Genomic DNA, 16,382 nt, shown 5'->3' on the forward strand with positions numbered 1-16,382 from the left:
ATTAGACTTTACAGACCTTTAATCCCCTTTTTCCTGTGTGAACTTCAGAGAGCACCCTGAACTGTTGTTTCACTCAGGCAATATCATCTGTCTGCCCTAAAAGATCAAATACCTCTGCAGTGTGAAATGGATTTTCAATTCACATGTATGCATATCAAAACGTGGCAAGCTTCATATTTCCGAAAGATCTTATACAAGCATGCAAAACCACACAGCAATCAGGTGGACATGTTGTGGCGTTCGAGGTCTATGCTCCAGTGATGCCACAGGCACAGTCGGATTGGATGTAGCCAGTGGTCTAATTCAGGCCATTTTCAATTTGGCCACCTCTCCTCTCCCGGGTCTGCCATTTACACCTACACTAATCCAATCTGGCCGGACTTGCAGTGCTGCTGCACAGCTGTTAAGATTGAGGCTGGAACTCGGGAGTGCGGCGGCTTGCTCTCCTGCTCATCACTCCCGGCCGCCGAGGAGGTTGCCTGAACAGTCCCCAGCTCCCCTGCAATTAGCTGTCAGTTAAGTGGCTGAGAGGAGCTGCAGTTATATCTTCTCCGGACCCTTTTGCTGCTGAGTGTTACAGAGCCGCAGCGGCAGTGACCATCAATTGCCAGGAGTTGGAGCAGGTTGTTATTGATGGAGTGCGTGTGTACGGTTGTATGTATGTGTGTGTGTGTGTGTGTTCGTGTTGTCTCTGCATGACCTCCTGGACAAATGTGGAACGGAGAGGACGAGAGGAAGGAGGGATGACAAGATTGACTCAATCAAATTAAATTGTTTGTTTTCTCTCCGTTGACTAATAACTGAACCAAAGCTGTTTAATCTTTAATGCCCTTTCTGTGAATGACAAACCGACTATTACACACACATTTTCATATAACACATTATTTTTTCCCTCTTTTCCGGGCAGCTTTATGCGATTCCATGGTTCCTGACGATGTTTACACGTAAGTAGCTTCTCCTTGTACTCACAGTGTGGATGCTATGCAGCACGGAGCACAATCCCAAACTTTTCAGAGGGTATTTTGAGTTAGAGCAGCGATAAAAGAGGCTGAAAAGGTCATCTGCTCCAGTATGGACACGTTCTGTCTTTGTGTGTGTTTTTTTCTCATGTCGACCTTTATTCCAGCCGCTAATTATTTCTATTCCTGAGGGCAAAAGACTCAAACGTTCAGTCTTCAGATTTTTTTACCAGCTCATCTTTATTTAACTGAAATATTTATTCATGTGAATAATAAAAAGTAAAAATCATATCATCAAGATACAGCTGCAAACATCTTAGATATTTTGAAAAACTAGATAACAACTCAGTAACGACTCACTAAGTGTTCCCAAGACTTCCAAATGCATCATAAGGTCTATATCATAGACTGTATATAAAGATGGACGACATGACTGCTGCCCAAAAGTGAAGCCAGAAGGTCTCGATCACGGCCTGGTTGCTGGCTGCAGTATAAAATGTTAACCTCCTCCGTGTTAGCAGATGGGACATTGACCATAGCAAAAAGTCGAAGTGCATGTCAAATTAATATTTCCCCTTAGGTGGTTTATGGATGGGGAAGATGTTGAGACGCGTCCTTCATCTTTATCTACACTCTATGGTCTACATCAGTGGATGACTGCTCAGTTATCACATGCACAGTAAATCATATATCAGGATACATGAGAAACGAGACAATGACACATTCATGTACAGAGTTAATAGTTTTATGTATATGAAGCTTTAAAATCAGAAACGGAAAAAGAGCTCTCACAAATAGAGGATGGACTTTATATTGTAATTATTTCCGACTCAGAATCTGGTTTTATTGCAAACAGGTTTACACATACAAGGAATTTGTGCAAGTATGAAAAAAAAATAACAACAAAAGGAAAAATACTATAAGCACCAGGGCAGAGATTAAGCAATACTCGAGACAGACTAGATAACACAAGAGACTGGATAGGGCAAAGTAGAGACCTTTATTTGCCACGGGAAGTGAAAGTGCCACAGTCACATAGGGACCAGGCCTTGTTGATGAGGTCAACAGCAGTCTTGAGAGAAAAAAACTGTTTTTATGGCATGAGGTTTTAGTCCTGATTGCCCGCAGACTCCTGCCAAAGGGAAGATGCTCTAAGAGTCCATGTCCAGGGTGAGAGGGGTCTGCCACAATCTTTGAGAGATTCTGGAGAGAAGGCCTGTTGCAGCTGATCACAGCTCCCAGTTCAGGTCCTGGGTGATGAAGGTGTCCTGGACAATTATCCAAGTGTCACTTCTCTGTGACTAAACAGATCTGTACAGGCTTATTATAGTGCTCCCTTTGGACCAGTCTGTTAAATTCTCTGCATCTAAGTAGTGACTCTCTCAAACTGTCTATGTGGAATAACAACCCAAATGTGCTTAAGATATATTTTTAATACAGTGTCAAATGAATAGTAGGTATACATTACATTACCTTTCATATCATTTAGCTGATACTTTTATCCAAAGCGACTTACAATAAGTGACCATTTTATCTACACAATCTAGTCGTTGCAGCAATCTTGGCGGTAAGGAATGTTGAATGGTGTGTCACAAACAGCTTCCTTGCTGTCTGGGTGGGGCTACAACAGATTTTTCAATGTTCATAGTAGGTCATTATAGTAATAGCACTTCTCTGGAATTGTAGGGGTGGCTACTTTAACAAGACCTTGCATGAAAACAATTTGTGTCAGTTAGTTTCACACCAGATTTCGGTGGAATTTCACAGCTTTTCACAGAGAATGCCTGGAACTGCCTGGCATTGCTGATGGGTCCCAGTTTCTGGCAGTTTTCCAAGCCTAAGAATGATGTAAATGACAATGCTGTGACCTTGACAAGTGCATATCAGGATAGTTTCACTCAGTGGTGCAGAGGTAACACCTTTTTTCCAAAAGGAACTAACTGAAATTGTAGCTTATATAGATTTCCCTTATGTAAGCTAGTGTGCTATAATGAATAACATTGTATACCATGCCTCATAATTTGAACTTCAATTTTCCCAACACTTTTATCCAAAGCGACTTACATTAAGTGCATTGAACTATGAGGGTAAAAACCCAAAAATAATAAACTGGTCCTCAGTCACATACTCATCCCATATACAGTACCAGTCAAAAGTTTGGACACACCTTCTCATTCAATGGTTTTTCTTTAATTGTATTTCTTTCTACATTGCAGATTAATATTGAAGAAAACAAAACTATCAAGGAACACATATGGAATTATGTGGTAAACAAAAAAGTGTTAAACAAACCAGAGTATGTTTTAGATTTTAGATTCTTCAAAGTAGCCACCTTTTGTTTAAGATATTTTTTAATACAGTGTAAAAGTCATACTAGGTGTACATTACATTACATTTCATATCATTTAGCTGACGCTTTTATCCAAAGTGACTTACAATAAGTACATTCCACCATACATGCAGCAATCTTGGCGGTAAAGGAAGTTGAGTGTCACAAACAGGTTCCATGCTATCTGGAAGGGATTGCAACAGATTTGTCAATAGTCATAGTAAATCATTATAGGATAAGAGCACTTGAAGAGGTGGCTGTTACTGAGAACATTCGCTGGATTTTACAGTTAATAAAAAAAAAATTGAGGTGTTGTGAAAAGGGTCGGGGGGGGGGGGGGGGGGTTATGTATGTATGTAGGATGTCGGAGACATACACATGCACTTCTCTAAAAGAGTCCTTTACTACGGCTCTGAAACCCATTCATGTTTTTGGGAGATCTGGCGATTTTGAACATTTTCATCACATATCTCAGAGAATAAATGATGGGTTTAGATTTTTAAAAGTCTGGCATGTTTAGGGAGATGTTAAATGTAAATTTGTTTTAGTTTTTTGGTCGAACTATTTGATTAAATATGTCGGGTGGTGGGAGTCATGTGGTTTCTGATTACTGTTTAGTTTTCTGAAAACTCTTGAATAAGAAAGATTACCAGGCCTTTGTTCTTGAATCTATATACAACGGAATATTACAGATTCCAGCAGCTCACTTTCTGTGCTGCATGAGAGATTTAGTTTTGGCTGGTGCACTTTGGCAGCTGATGGCAGCATTACACTTTTATCTCTCCGCTGAGCACAGTGGGAGCTCTGAAATATGAGCACATTAAAAGGGGTCACAGATCATTGTAGCAAATTAAATCATATGTAATTAACCTCTATGGTGCAGCCCCCATCACAACTGTTTGATTAACTTTTGCCTTCTTGATGTAATTTTGGAAAGATTCATTAGGACTTTGCCTTAGTCTGCAGTCTCTAACAGAGAAAATACGTGTGATCTACATTAATTAGAGCCAACTTACTCTTCAAGTACTCCATCCATCGATTTATCTGAACCCTGCACTTTGCAGATCATTTTCTTTCTTTAGTTTAACACATTATCTCTCTCTTTCACACACACACACACACACACACACACACACACACACACACACACAGAGACCACTCCCGGGGTAGAGGGTGTGAGGTGTGACCCTTTTACCCCTTATCCTCCCCCTGAGGCAGTGTGTGAGTCCAGTATTCAGGAGGTGCGTCTCTCTGACTGCTAATGTCTCCAATCCAATATGAGACAAGGTTGGAGGGTCATCTTCCATTCACATATAGACACATAGACAGACAGACACACATACACACACACACACACACACACACACACACACACACACACACACACACACACACACACACACACACACACACACACACACACACACACACACACACACACACACACACACACTGCCTGTCACTCACATGCACCAGTGTGACTGCCGACTGCTAATGTGGTGCGGACCCTCTGAGGCATTTTCTCACCGCTCCTGCTCTCTCAGTCTGCCTCAATTCAGCCACACTCCGCCCACACACCCGTCTGCTGCCGAGCATCCACGCTTACAATCCCTGACATGACATAAACAGGTGGGCAGCGCTAGTTGTCATACATAAATCTCAATTACAATTTCAAATGCTGAAAGTGATCTGAATGAAATAATATCTGCAGTGGGACGTATTATCAGGATGTGGTTTTATTTAACCTGCGCAGGTTTCTCGCTCCAAAGCTCCCCGGACCATAGATGTTCTTTCTGTCGTTTTTCCACAACAACACCCACGTAAAATATTTCCCCGCTGCCTCCCCCGCGCCAAATATCCCTCCAGGCAAACTCGCCAGAGCACAATTTTGCTTACGAGCTTTCCATTTCGCAACCACAGAGCCACGTTAAATAAATGCGCTATGCACATGAAAATCATAATCATAATGTATAAACTGATGCCCCATTTCTCACTGTGTCCATGTTGAAAGCTTTTGTCCTGCCTGCAGGATCCCGTTGTGTATCCCGGGAGCGTGTTTTCAGTGATTTTGTAAAGTTCCGTTCTTGTATTGATTCCGTTCACATTTTGCAGATGTGTTTCCACTGCACAAGATCTTCCACCTGTGGGACACCCTGCTCCTGGGCAACTCCTCTTTCCCATTCTGCATCGGTGTGGCTATTCTCCAACAACTCAGGGATCGTCTCTTGGCTAATGGCTTCAACGAGTGCATTCTACTCTTTTCTGACCTGCCAGGTGAGAATATGAACATGAATTTACATCTTTGTCTATTACAGCCCAACTGATATTAGCTGACAATATTGGCCGATAAGAGACATATCGATATGAGTGTTTACGTTTGCTGATGTCAGGCAATATGAAAACTTGTATTTTACAGAGTAAACAGTGCAGAAAAGACATGCATTTATGTTTCTTACGTAAAAAAAGGTACATTCTCTTAATTCAAGTTGTATATAAATGTTATCAAGCCTCAATTACATATCTTCAATATTACGGTTTGTTGACGACATATAAGAAATCAGGTCCAATATGTCGGGTGATATATCAGTATCGCGATTTAATATTTTTACTCCAATATATCAGTATTTGCATCGGCCCAAAAAATGAATATAATTTGGGCTTTATTTTCTTTAATGTCTCCTTCTTTTCAGGTGTGCTTTGTAATGTTCTTTGATAATTAACAAAAGGACTACGTACAGTGCTTTTAGCTATAGTACCTCTGTAGTTTTAAACAAGTGAAAACCGCTGCGTAAGACCTGGTTTGAAGGTTGTCCATCCGTACAAAACACAGACAATGCCTCCAAGTACTAAGCTGATGTGTACAAGTTAATGATATCCTCAAGCAGGCAGCTCTGCACTCCTACACAGACACACTCCCTCCTTGATGTGCTCGAGGGGGGCCACACTCGGCCGTGCATCTGTAAAGCAGTCAACCGCTGCGCCCTGGGAATTGTCTCCCAGTGAAATCACAACCTCTATGGTCCTCCAGTGTTTTCATTACTCATCCTATTTTCAGAGCTCCATCTCCATCTTTAGCCTGCAAGGGCTGTTTGGCTATGAATCATTAAAGAAGACGTATTATGCTTTTTCTGTAAAAAGCCCAAAGAGACAGGAGCATGTATTTCAGTCAGAGGCTGAAAAGAGGAGCTGCAGCAATGGACACTATGAGGAAAGTGATCAAATTTAAATTATCAACCTGAATATGAGCATAATATGTCTCCTTTAAAGTTAAGTATCTTTCATGATCCAGAGAGGCTTAGCCTGACTTCTTCAACTCTGAGGGCACCTACCAGATTTCCAAAGAAAAGACACTTTGTTTGTGTTAAAAGCTGCACAAATATAAGGTGGTGGTGGGAAATAGCATCGGCAGCAAAAAAAATTGTTAATGGGTTAATCCACTACGAGTGTTTTTTTCACACATTATTAAACGCGTTATAAATTATAGTTATTTAACTTCTTATTAGACCACTTTAGTGAAATATCAGTGTAGTGCAGAACGAAGATGTGGGAAGAGCAGAGGTGTGTGTGTGTGTAATAAAGACTTTTAACTCAGCAGTTTGGTTTTTAATCCCTGCAGATTTCAGTGCATTACTGGCAAGACTAGCTATTCTGCCTCCTCTCCTAAATAGGAGACAGGAGGAGGGCCGACACAGACGAGGAACTCAGAGGGTTGATTCTAATCATAGGCGGTTGATGGAAAAGCAGGTTTATTAGCTTTGCTCAGTTGGTTACATATATTTCTTAAGTACTCTTAATAGACTGTCTCCAGATCCAAATGATTTTCAACATGGTCTCGGCAGACGCTGACACATTGCCTGATGGAATTTGCTATTTTTGTCGATTGTATATGCCGTACAGAGTGAAGACTCTTAATCTGTGGCCACTTTACTGCTCCTGTTCACAAAGCGACTCCTTCAGCAAAGTATTGGTGACATAAAATCCGAGAGCAGCATTCATAATGTATGTCTTCAGAATGTCTTTGCCCCTGGTATAGCTTTCACAATTTTCTTTAAAACTCTATTTCCAAATACAGCTCATCCCTCTTTTTTTTCTAGCTGGGAAGCAGAATGACTTTGGGGTTTTTAAAACCAACAGCAGCGACGATTTGTCCAAAAGGGATTGCTGAGGCACTCTGTAAACTAAGGCCGGCAGCCTCCCCTCCTGCACAAACTCAATGTTGCCATACTTCACTGTGTTTTACTGCCGGAAACCAACAGATTCATGTGATTGAGGCGGAAGGGGAAAGGACAGCCAGTTCTCCTTATAAAGGTAAAATATGTTGGCCTAGAGCTGCTGTCAGCTTCTTTGGCAAGGTTTCCTGAGAGTGGCAGCCTCTGCCAGCTTTTTTCTGTGTATCACTGCCAGCCTCATTATCGCAGCTTGTGTATACCTGGGTAGTTACAGTGTAGAATCTGGCAGTCCCAAGAACTATATTAGGAATGAATTCTGGGCTGCAGAGTGACCTCGAACAGGGCTTGTTTACTTAAGATTCCAGCCATGTTCTGGCCCACACTCGAATAGTTTAATTTAACTTGTTTCTGGCGCAGACTTAGCTGCCAGTACCAAACCGATCAACACAGCATTTATCACCTTTGCTAAATGGCAGTAGAGGTCTTACTTATTTGTGCTTGTTAGTGTGCAATGTGTGGAGTTTATTTATGATATCCTTTAAGCTGTGCTGGCAGCATGACTCTGAGGATGGTAATTTCAGGGATGTCAGTTTGTCCACCCCCTTGGTCCGGATTGTTATTTCTCAACAACCAGTGAATGTAATTTTTTACAGATACTAATGATTCTTTTAATTAGGGTTGATTAACAAATGTGATTATGCTAACATGCTAAACTAAGACAGTCATCATTTAGAACCTTTATTTTGACATGTATTTTAACTTTATAGGTGGATCCATGTCATATCAACTAACTTAAAGGAGGGAAGATTCATTATCTAGTCTGTAGCCAGCCACCAGGGGCAGTCATCATTCGCTGATCACAGAGCTGCTAGTATGGCTTCAGACTTTTTCCCTCCCTAAACCTTAACAGATGATTGATATAAATATGTGCATATATCATTCATTGCTCGTGATGCATAGAACTTCAATGTAAACAAGTTTGGCCTTGGGATTGGGATTGTCACAAGTACTGATGGTTCGCTTTATACTCTGTGGGTTGACAGTCAATAGTAATTTCCCTGATTTCATGGTGTATTTGTTTTAAAACAATAGGACGGAACATTGTAGTAGCAGATTTTTTTTATTTGTGGTCCGCACCTGCTCCTTTCTGCCATAAGGCGAGCAGAATTGATGTCCTCATACAACTGAGTCTTGTATTCATTTGTTTCAGAGCAGACTCCACATGCTTGTAACTAAAGGAACTGCTTGTGTGAGGCCAGAAAAAAACATACCCTGATTCTGGCTGGATGAAAGAAACTGAGATGAAAAATAGACTCAGTCTGGCAAAGGCAGCGCAAAGAGAAAGAGAAAATCAAAGAGAATCTTTTAACTTAACACGATATTCATGTACATTTTTTCTTAAAGGTCCAGTGTGTAAGATTCAGGTGAAAGGGATGTACTGGCAGAAATTGAATATAAAATAATCATAGTATGTTTTCACTAGTTTGTTTCATCTAAATTGTACAAATTGTTGTTTTCTTTAGCCTCGAATGAAACATTTATATTTAAATACTCAATATTTATGTCAGGAGCAGGTCCTCTCTAAGGAGGTTGGGGGTATTCAGCTGCAACTTGCAACTTCACCACTAGATATCACTAAATTCTACACACTGAACCTTTAAAGCGCTACAGGGAAAGAGCAATTAGCAAACTTGTAAGCACTTTATTTACACATTAAATTATTATTTTCTTACTTTGCACAGTTCGTATAAGACACATTAACTCCGCTATTTTTGTCCATTCAAACCTACGCACGATGCAAGCTTTACATAATGCTCATCACTGTGTCTGTGCTAAAATGATAAAATCCTAGTATTATATGTTTTAGACTTAATTTAAGGTTCAGAGAGATGGATGAACTTTAAAAGATGCATAAGTAGGCATAACATTTAGTTGTTAAATAAAAAAAAAGTCGACTCCTTTTCCTGTGTGCGACTGTCGGTCAAGATAACGTTACAGGACAGTGGCTCTTAAGGATTCAGACACACTCCTCTCTCTCGGCAATAAATGGGGCCAGTGACAATAATTTTCAGTGACAAGCCTATTACACATAACACTGTGAAGTCTATAGTAGCCAATATTCTGACGAAAGAGGAGAGGTTCAGAGTTGACGGGAAGGGATACAGACTATGAGTCATGTTGAACCACTGGTAACCCAGAATATCAATATGTCAGCAGATTCGGGGGCTAGACACTGTGACTCATCATCCTGCTTACAACTTTCTCCTCACAATTATGTTCCTGAAGTCTTCCTGACCCTCCACACCACCACAGAACCTCTGAATTGTTTTCCATTAAGCGTTATATCGCAGTCTTAAATGAAATTAAATGTGAAATAGGTGAGACCTGTGCTGCAACATTTTTCCTAGGAGCCAACAATACATCTCAGCCTCTCTTTTTATTGGCAATTAATCTCATTTTCTGATTCTCATTTGCTTAGTCTTGTAGCCTCGAGCAATCTATAACTTTCTCCCGTTTGGAGACTTCATTGATTCACAATGGACCAGAGAGGTTCTCCGGCTGACAGGAGCCGCGTGTTTACTGATGATACAGCAGCATTTGCCTTCACGGGACATTAACGTCCGTCTCAATGAGCAGAGCTGGGCGCAGAACTGATGAGCTCCAGTTATAGAGGTTTAGTTCTGAGAAAAACAGCCGCTGGCTGCCGAGAGTGCTCATGGCAACGCTGCACCCCACAACACATTGAGAACATTGGCAGAAGGAGAAGCAGAACATCGATGTTGAAAAGACTCTGTTCTAACGATCTAAGCTCATGGTCTAAAGCACATGGTGCAGGTGCATTGAGGGTGTGTCCACATTCATTTTGGCTGCTTTAACAGCTGAATAAAAGGTTGCTATGCCAGGCGCATCGTTCAAAATGGATTTACTTAGCCTCTTAATTAATTATGGGTGTGTTTAGTGCGTAACATGGAATAAACCAATCAGTGTGCCATCTCCCATTACCTTTAAAAGTCAGCTGTGCACCTTGGCAGATTGCTATTGTAATGATGGATATAGTTGCACTCTGCATACAAACAATCAGTTTTTTGTACATTTGTAGGTGCACATTACTCTCTTAATACGTGATATGCACTTAAAATAACTTAGTGTAAATTCTGCAATACTATCTTAAGACCAGGACCATTGGTCCAAATACAATGTGCCAACACTCCGACTGACAGCAGCAGGAAAAACACGCTCATATGGCTGCAAGTGCCTTTCTTAACAACTTATGTGGTGGACAGAAAAACGACAACCATGTCAGCAAACTAGCAAAGACACATGCATGTTCTTGGCACCATTGGTTTAAGATAGGGCCCATAGTGATGAGAATGCATAACAACATTTTTATGACATATATATATTTAATGATTTTGCTGATGATCCAGTCTGTAGCATTTACATGTTTAAGAGTGTATTAATAAATTCAATCCTAATTCAGGCAATTAACAGAAGAGGTTAGAGAGCCTGACTGAGTCACATCAATTGCACCCTAACAATATTGACCTGGATACTTTTATCCTCTATTTTGGTATTTTATGTTAATTTTGCACATTTAGTTGGAGTTTACATGAGATGAACATGTTTCTTGCAAAATGGTTGCTAATTTGTAGATGGGCTGATTATCCCAGAAGCTTTTAATCATTTGAAACTAACCATTATGGTTTCTTTGAATATATTTTACTGGAATAAGCATGCTAAACTCAACTTAGGTGCCTTTAACTTTTCTAAAGCCTACAGGAAATAAGAATAAACACAAGATTAAGAATGGCCATAAGATGGTTTTACTTCTAAACCAAAAATTAGAGAGTATGTACCACAGCCAGGATTTCTGATTAGTTAAGACACATGTCTTAGAATATGATGTGGATAAATGAAAGCTCTTCACATGGATTGTATTTTTTTTTAATATCTTGTATGTGCAAAAATTAAAACTATACAAACACGATGCACATTATCCATTGAGGTTACATCAGAGCACAGATGCTGCACAAATAGCTTGGCACCTATTCTTCAAAGTTGAGTGAAGCTTGACTCAGCAGCAGAACCCTGCATTGGATAAGCAATGTTGTTGCCATTGTTGTGATTACGATTTTGTAGTTGATGAGACCCAGTCGCCAATGCTCAAGATCACTGATCGCTTGTTTATTCTGAAATAATCACCATTGAGTGTATCAAGTGTCCAAATCTCTTAACCCTTGGGCCCTAAACAATACACACGCCAAGTGTGAAGTTGATAAGATGATTGTTTCCACTTATGATAGAGATTTGTAGAAGTCATTGATTGTTGAAGGATGGACAAACCCCTGCACAATAGCTTGTCACTTCCTACTCTCATCATCCAATGGAATGCTATAGATGTAATCATGGTTTACAATTAATTGGAGAAGGGGATTGTCACAAGTACTGATGGTTCGCTTTATACTCTGTGGGTCGACAGTCAATATTAATTTCCCTGATTTCATGGTGTATTTGTTTTAAAACAATAGGACGGAACATTGTAGTTCAACAGATTTTCCCAATTTACTCAAATTCACTGACCTCTTTCATCTCTCTCATTGTCGGCTCTTTCTTGCACCACGGTCCAATTCCGCAAAGCCCCAGAGTCCCTCTTTACTAATCATGCTATTCTACTATTTATGGCAACAAGTGGCAGCCCACAATCAAAGCCTCTGCATAATTACCAAAATGTAATTTTGTCTTGACTAAAAAGAAAAATTACTCTTCAACGGAATTGGCTGCAGTGCATTGCCCAGCTGGGCCCAGGCCTTGTTTAGGCAGCCATCAATCTCCTCTTCCCCATTCCTGCCTCTATTAGCAGAGAGAGTGATTGCATGCAGCATTTGCCGCCCTAGGGATGGAAAATGTGTTTCCCTGCGACTCTGTCGGGAAGGAATCTCAGACCACCAGTGTGTTTTTCACTGGAATGAGCCTTGTAACTGAGTCTGTGAGGTCCCAGCCCACGAGAGCTAACAACCCCCTTAACCTTGACTCTGCTGTGGGGCAGAGGGGGGAGGCAAGGGGGAAGATTCATGTAATTTCACTTGAGCCTGACCCAGGTGCAGGTCACACCAAAGTGCGGTAATTAGCCAGTCTTGCTTTTCTCCACAAAAAAGGGGGGAGTGAAAGAGGGAGGCTGTCAGTTTGAAAGAGCGCGAAGGTAGGAATTCCTAATTTACCCAAATCCTTGGCTAATCCACTGAGTCCTGCTCTCTAATCCGCTCTATTCTCAATGCGAGGAGCGGAAGAAGGATGGATACTGCTGGATGAGGAATAAGCAACAAAGAAGAGACATTTTGCTTTTCCAGTGAACAATTATTTCGGCACAAGAGCTCAGACGAGGGACGGCAGCAAAATGATGGCCAGTTATTAGTTATTAGTTATAGTGTTGCTGTCACTGCTGGATGTCTTATAATTATTAATGGCAGCAAAATGCCAAGGTCAAGCCACTTAATTCTACAACTAATCCTCCCATAAAACATTTATATAATCTCTTCAGCTTTATGTCTGATTCAATGGATAAAGTCACCTTTTTTTTATATTCCCGTGCTTCTTTAGTTTTTTCATCTTATTCATTCTTTTTCTCACTCATCAGTTAAACGATTCCTAAAGTAAAATGTTTTCAGGGGTAATTGAGAATTAAGAGATTAGAAGAATACCCCCTGTTCTGAGGCTCTAAGTGAAATGTCCTCAGAATTGCTGAATGAATTACCATTAAATTTAATACAACAATTATGTCCTCAAGGAATTCTCATGAACTTAATGGTTCCGTAACTTTTTATTTGGCGCTGCCATCGGGACAAATTTTTATTTGACCAGTACCTAAAGTCTTGTGATGTAAAAATGTCCTAGGTACATCCATCTAGCTATCCATTATCTGTAATGCTTATCCTTTTAAAGGGGGTGGGAGGCTGGAGCCAATCCCAGCTGACATAGGGCTAGAGGAGGGGTACACCCTAGACAGGACGCACCTTAATATTACATACATGTCTTAATAAGAATAGATATCAACTGATATGGGTTTATCCATGGCCATATTTAGAGAGCAGGGTGGTCGACTACAGACACAAACTGCTGGTTTAATTTTGTTGATTTAACTTTTTCTAGTAAATAATAATTATGAACACAAAGTCGTTTAACTTCATATTTGTCTACTCTTTAAATCCATGAAAACTGTGACATATGGACCACTATGTTTTTTATGATGTTTTTTCTGGAGTTGCTCTTTCATATGGCAAGTCACATTTTTGCTGTTATGCTTCTGTCGCTTTTCTCGCACAGAAATTGACATCGAGCGCTGCGTCCGTGAATCCATTAACCTCTTCTGCTGGACGCCAAAGAGCGCCACATACCGACAACATGCTCAGCCGCCAAAGGTTGCTGGCGACAATGGCTTTGGAAAAACGGCAACATACTACTCATCTGACTATCAGGACATGCCTAGGACAGACCTGGTGAGTTTTAACACACATACACACACACAGACCCCACACTTAAACTTAAAAAATTGATGTGAAGTGAAACGGAGAGTTTACCTTCCTTGCTTTCAAAGCTTTGCGTGGAATTTGTTAATGCATGTTTCAATAAGGAAGTGTTTATTTATTTCCTGGTCTTTTTCCCCCCATTATCTATGTTTTGGGCATTTCCTGTATTCATGACATTGACGACTTATGTTGTATGACTCCTCAGTCCAACAAGACTACAGGTTTGTCTCTACAACTTATCCAGTGTCACTCATCCAGACGGACATCAAACTGACATGATTGGGGATTTTTGCCTGCAGCTTTATTAAATATGTATTAAATGTGCCTCAGCCGCAGCTTGTTTGAGTTTTAAGGGAGAGTTTCCTTCTAAGATGTAATAATAATGTAATAATTCCAAAAATGTAACACTTCTTCCATCCTCTGGCTATAGTTATTTTCAGACATGACCTCTGGGTAAAATCTGGAGATTTTGCCTTTCACACATGCACAACTCAACGCTTCAGTCTCTAAAGTGGCCAAATATTGATTTGTCTAAAACTGCATTCTCTTTACAAATACCACTGGTCAAAATATATCATAAATAAAGTAAAACTGTATTAATATAGCACTTCTTGCTAATTAATTTTGTTTTAAACAAGATACGTTAGTTTAAATTAGACTAATTTGTCTGATGCTTTGTGCATAAGCCTATTAACAGCTTTTTTATAAATAAAGTTATTATTACAACTTCCACAGGAGTAAGTGCTAAGATGTGATGCTGTCATTCATACAGGCCTTTTGTCTTTGTTTAGTTTATGTGGCACAGCCCTGTTTGCCTTTCACACCTGAATGCATCGTGTCCAGAAAGCTCACAAACACTCTTGTCAGCTCTATCTGCTGTGTGCCCAAGTGATTGCTGTAATCTTTCTCATTCAGCCGAGGCTCATTTGTATTGGCGGTGGCATTGATCCATGGACGCATCTCTTTGCACCCCACCCCTTCCTCGGAAAACGTTCAGGCAAGGGTGCATTGTGCTGAAATGTCACTCTCATTACCGGAGTGACCACAGACACACACACATACAATATAATATATTTAAGTGTAGATTAGAATCCAGAAAGTAGTTTGAATCAATATAGAAACCTCTCTGCTGATTTCTAATTATGACAGAATAGTGTTAAATGCCAGGATCTAGGATTCTACAACCTATGTGTAAGAATGGGTAAGTTGCACAATTGTTCTGTGAAGCGCTGACGCAGACACCCTATAAATATATCCTCTTACATACAATCACAGAAGCAGTTAGCAGTATTTGTAAAAGTATTTGTAGATGAAGTGTCCGTAGTCAGATTACTTGGATGTGTTTTCTCAAATTGAAGTGCATTGAGCTCTTTAGCCATGCATACCTTGCATACACTGCAGCAGGAAACTCCGTCAGCAGGTTCTCTGGTAGTGACATCTATCTTATTGGACAGCTGCTGTCCAGTCGGTTTGGTCTGAGCGAGTGAAAAGGAGAAAACAACAAACTGTTTCTCTTTTCTGACGGTGCCTAATAAGCGAAAAAGGTACAAATAAAAAAATATATATTGTCTCTTAATTAAAGGGCCTCTCTTTCATCATTCCATGGCATGAATTGAGGTCATTTAAACTTTGTGGATCCGGCTACATGCTCCTCTTCTTTGCTAATGTCCTTCGTAATAATCGCATTCACTTCATTGTGTATCTGTAGCCTGTGATATTGAGGGGAAGTCTTAGTAAGCAACTATTGGGTGGTAAAAGCCGGTTAACTATTTTCCCACATGTATAAGTTTCTAAACTAACTAAACTGCCTGATTTTCTAGCCAGTACATTTATGAGTTGGTGTTAGTTTGGTGCAGGAAGTTGTCATGAACAGTGTATGCTTTGAGTATATTACAATAAATCATGCGGCCGAGTGCACAGGATGCTGGTGCCGTTCCCTGTGGAAGAGCAGATGTTTCGCGTAGCGTCATCTAACAGCTGGCAGAGCTCATATTTCATTGATTGCAGAAATGGAGGTCCATGAGTAAACCCCGGTGCAAATTTGCCACTGTATTTGGGTGCCACATGTTCAGGAAAAGTTGTGAAACTGTGAGTTAGTGGAGCATTCCCGATTAGATAAGGGCCATTATCACAGCGGACATTTTGACTTGTCATAGTTGGAGAGTGAGACATGATAGTACGAGAGTGGGCCAACAAAATACCAGCACCGTGAAACCGAAGCCACTAAATGGAAAAACAACCATTATTCTTTTTCTTATTACCAGCTGTGCTTTTCCTTCTGTGACATGTTAAAATGTGTGCTATGAAAAAGCCTTTGTTTGGAATCGGCAAAAAATCTGTGTATTAAGTCGTATCTCGCAGAGAGCTCAGGCATAATCACGCAAACATATCTATTACATTT

At 40.4% G+C, this 16,382-nt stretch overlaps 1 protein-coding gene across 2 annotated transcripts in view; it reads left to right on the top strand.

Moving 5' to 3' along the window:
• Positions 1 to 16,382, top strand: part of tbck (TBC1 domain containing kinase) — a 39,528-nt gene that overhangs the window by 10,235 nt on the left and 12,911 nt on the right. For both annotated transcript variants that reach the window (XR_008338087.1, XM_053418377.1), the window contains exons 21-23: positions 908 to 944; positions 5,401 to 5,562; positions 13,779 to 13,951. Coding sequence is in view for 1 of the 2 variants with exons in the window: in XM_053418377.1 (XP_053274352.1) it covers positions 908 to 944; positions 5,401 to 5,562; positions 13,779 to 13,951 (372 nt within the window). In the remaining variant the exon portion in view is untranslated. The remainder of the gene's footprint in view (positions 1 to 907; positions 945 to 5,400; positions 5,563 to 13,778; positions 13,952 to 16,382) is intronic.

This window comes from Pleuronectes platessa, chromosome 3 (genome assembly GCF_947347685.1).
Source record: "Pleuronectes platessa chromosome 3, fPlePla1.1, whole genome shotgun sequence".
In the NCBI taxonomy this organism is placed as follows: domain Eukaryota; kingdom Metazoa; phylum Chordata; class Actinopteri; order Pleuronectiformes; family Pleuronectidae; genus Pleuronectes; species Pleuronectes platessa.